The 3,022-nt window shown below is 37.7% G+C and overlaps 1 protein-coding gene across 3 annotated transcripts in view; it reads left to right on the forward strand.

The window, feature by feature from the left end:
* Window positions 1-3,022, forward strand: part of REPS2 (RALBP1 associated Eps domain containing 2) — a 184,088-nt gene that overhangs the window by 80,616 nt on the left and 100,450 nt on the right. For all 3 annotated transcript variants that reach the window (XM_003791874.3, XM_012806409.2, XM_012806410.1), the window contains one exon: window positions 2,437-2,531. In XM_003791874.3, coding sequence (XP_003791922.1) covers window positions 2,437-2,531 — 95 coding nt within the window. The remainder of the gene's footprint in view (window positions 1-2,436; window positions 2,532-3,022) is intronic.

Here is a 3,022-nt window from a genome sequence, read left to right on the forward strand (position 1 = left end):
AAACTCAGTGACAGTGTATTTTAGCAAAGCTTGAGGCTTTAGCAGTTAATTTTCATATGCTTTATTACCCGTGTTTATCTTTGTATAAAGCACAAGAAAATGGTTAGAACCATCTAGCTCTTATCTATGATCTTAGATTCTGCAAAATATGAGTTGTCTTGTTAATTTATTTTTGTTCATTTTTATGGCATCTTGTTTAGACTTTTACAAAAGTTTAGCTTTTATCTTGTTCCAACATTTTTCTAAATGATCTATATTCAGTCTTTTAGAAAATCTAATCCAGTTTTTGACGAAATTGGTAAGAGTATAAATTTGGTTGATACCATCACATATTCAAAGCTATACAAGTTTGTTTTCAGTAAAATAATGAAACAGGAATCGTATCTGATGCCATTTTACTTGTAATTATAGAAATCGTCTTTTTTTCCCTAACAGTAAAAATAAAGGCCAGAGTTGGAAGGATAAGTTGCATTACTTACTTGGTAGCTAACCCATGAGCCTTTTGATAGTTTCTTGTCTAGGTGACTGGGTGGATTCTGGTAGAAATTTTTGCCACATGGTGTATTCAAAAATACTAATTGAGCACTTACTATGTAAGATACACCGTATTACTCTCTGTGGCCAGAATGTTGAATAAAACAGAGCTCTACCTGGTGGCATGGCACTTTCAGGCAGGTAGAGGACAGAGGCCATTAAAGCCAGCAGGAGTGCTACAAAGAGGAAGAGGAAGTTTGAAGGCAGGAGGAGTGGAATGTCCAGGTCACAGTGGTTGGAGTGCACAGAGCCACAGGAGAGGTGCCAGAATGAAGCTGAGGAGGAAGGTGGGGAACATATCATGGGCAATACTTTGACATGTTTTAAGCAGAGAAATGACATAGTCAGATCTACTATTTGAAATGTTTCTGCCAGTTGGTGTCCAGAGAACAAGTTTTGAAGGGTGGAAACCGGGGGACTAAGTTGTGGTAGCCATCCAGTCTAGAGCAGCAAGGGGTCTCACCCTGGGGGAAGTGACAGTGCAGGTGGAAAGATGTGGACACGTTGGAGAGAGTTAGCAGCTCATTGATGATATTTATAGTTTTTGAAAGTGTCAGCTTTCTACCCAGCAAGACGCCCTCATGATAAGGCACGAATCACATAATTCTAGTCAGAGCACTGATTAGTAGACTACAAAAAGAAATCCTACATTGGTCAAAACTGCTTTTGGAGCTGGATTGAGGAAAGGTGTTTTGAAAGGTATTTTTCTGAGTTTTTAATCAAGGAAACAGACTGCCAGATATGGTCAGAAAAATGAAAAATCACCAGACCCCGTGGTTTGTCTTACTTAATAACAGTGAAATTTAGACCAGGGTAAGCAGAGGAAGAAATTAAGGTGCTTGCACTTAACTCCGTGTGGTGGCTGATACTCTGGTCAGTATTTCCTGCAGAGGGATATTGGCATTTCAGTCCCTGGTGGGGTAGGAGGGTGGGAAGGATTTGAAAACACGGCCAATCCGCTTTTCACATTTGATTTGAAAAGTTTTTTTTTTTTTTTAAAAAAAAACATTGCATTAAAATTTGATTTCCTAATTAGTGTATCTTGCCAAATTTGATTTGTAGCTTCTGTTTCTTATCTATCCCAATTTGCTTTTCCTCTTTAGAATATTGACAAATTTTCTAGATATTGAGATATTTCTTTCCTAATTACTTTGTGACAAACTAGTGAAGCAGAATCTGCATCTAAGACCTTCCCTGAGTGTTAAGTAATTAGCTTACCAAGTAGCACGATTGTTCCTCATGCTAATTCGCTCAGCGACCCAAACAACAGCTCCTATCGCTGTAGTGTGTTGGAAGAAACTTATAACACAAGCTGTATTTCTTTGTTGTAAATCAGCAGGAATTTATGCTCTTATTTTTGGCATTCCTGCTAACCAAAGAGATAAGTATTCCACAAAGTTATCTCGGGCACACATTGTTATAAGATGTTGCCTATTTTAGTTCCACCAGTAACTAAAATGATGCATTTCTCTAGTTAATGTTTATAGTATTCAAGCTATCACGATAGTTTCTACATTTAAAACTTATGTTAGCAACAGAGTTAAAACTTAACATATTGCAGTAGCGATAGTTAATGTGGAAAAGGACTGACTACTGTGCTATATAAGATGAAGTGCTAAGAGTGTGGACCCTTGAACTGCTGGGAGTTTGAGTCCCTGTTCTTCCATTTACCAGCTGGATGACCTGGAGTAAGTTGCTTTTAATGCCCCTGATCTTCAGTTTCATCTTACGTAAAATGGGGATAACAGAAGCATAGGGTCGTGTATGTAAAGAACTTAAAATACTACTTGAACAGCTGATTTCATTGTTGTATTTAACGCACATACAGAAAAGCTGATGGGAAACACTGGCCACTGTGGCTGTAGTGAATATTCTCATGTATTCTTTTTGTTTTTTTCTTAGCTTTTCCTAAGCCCAAGTGGGAGTGTCCATTATTTGATTCTTATTCTGAGACATTGCCGGCAAACCAACAACCCCGTGACTTGAATCGGATAGAGGTAAGAGATCTTATGTTAATAAATAAGGATGTGTGTAGAATTAAATCTGTTAGCTTATGTGCTTTACAAATTGTGGAAAATGAACTTTAATTGGTAATTCCTTTGAGGCTCAGCTTTTCAAATGTAGACACCAAATGTATTTATAATTATGTTTTTCTTTTCTTGCTGAAACTGACCTTGGTGGAGTAAGTCTCTAGACCTTCTAGAGGTGAAATTTTTAGGTATAACCGATGTAAGCCAGAAAATGCTAGCCAGGTTTTTTACTTGAACCAAGCTTTAATTAACTAGCAAACAGTTTAAGCTTTACTTTTATTAGCTGGGCATTAACCAAGTATGATGAACCAGAACAGTTTTGAGGAGAGGTTTGAGAACTTTAAATGAGGGCCCCAAATCACCTGCAGAGCTCCTCAGGGTTTTTGGCTTTTGGATCAAATGAGGACTGATATGGATAATCCCCAGAAGAGATCTGGAGAATTCCTACAATGTTGAGC

This window comes from Otolemur garnettii, unplaced genomic scaffold, assembly GCF_000181295.1.
Source record: "Otolemur garnettii isolate 467f Iridium unplaced genomic scaffold, OtoGar3 scaffold00051, whole genome shotgun sequence".
Lineage (NCBI taxonomy): Eukaryota > Metazoa > Chordata > Mammalia > Primates > Galagidae > Otolemur > Otolemur garnettii.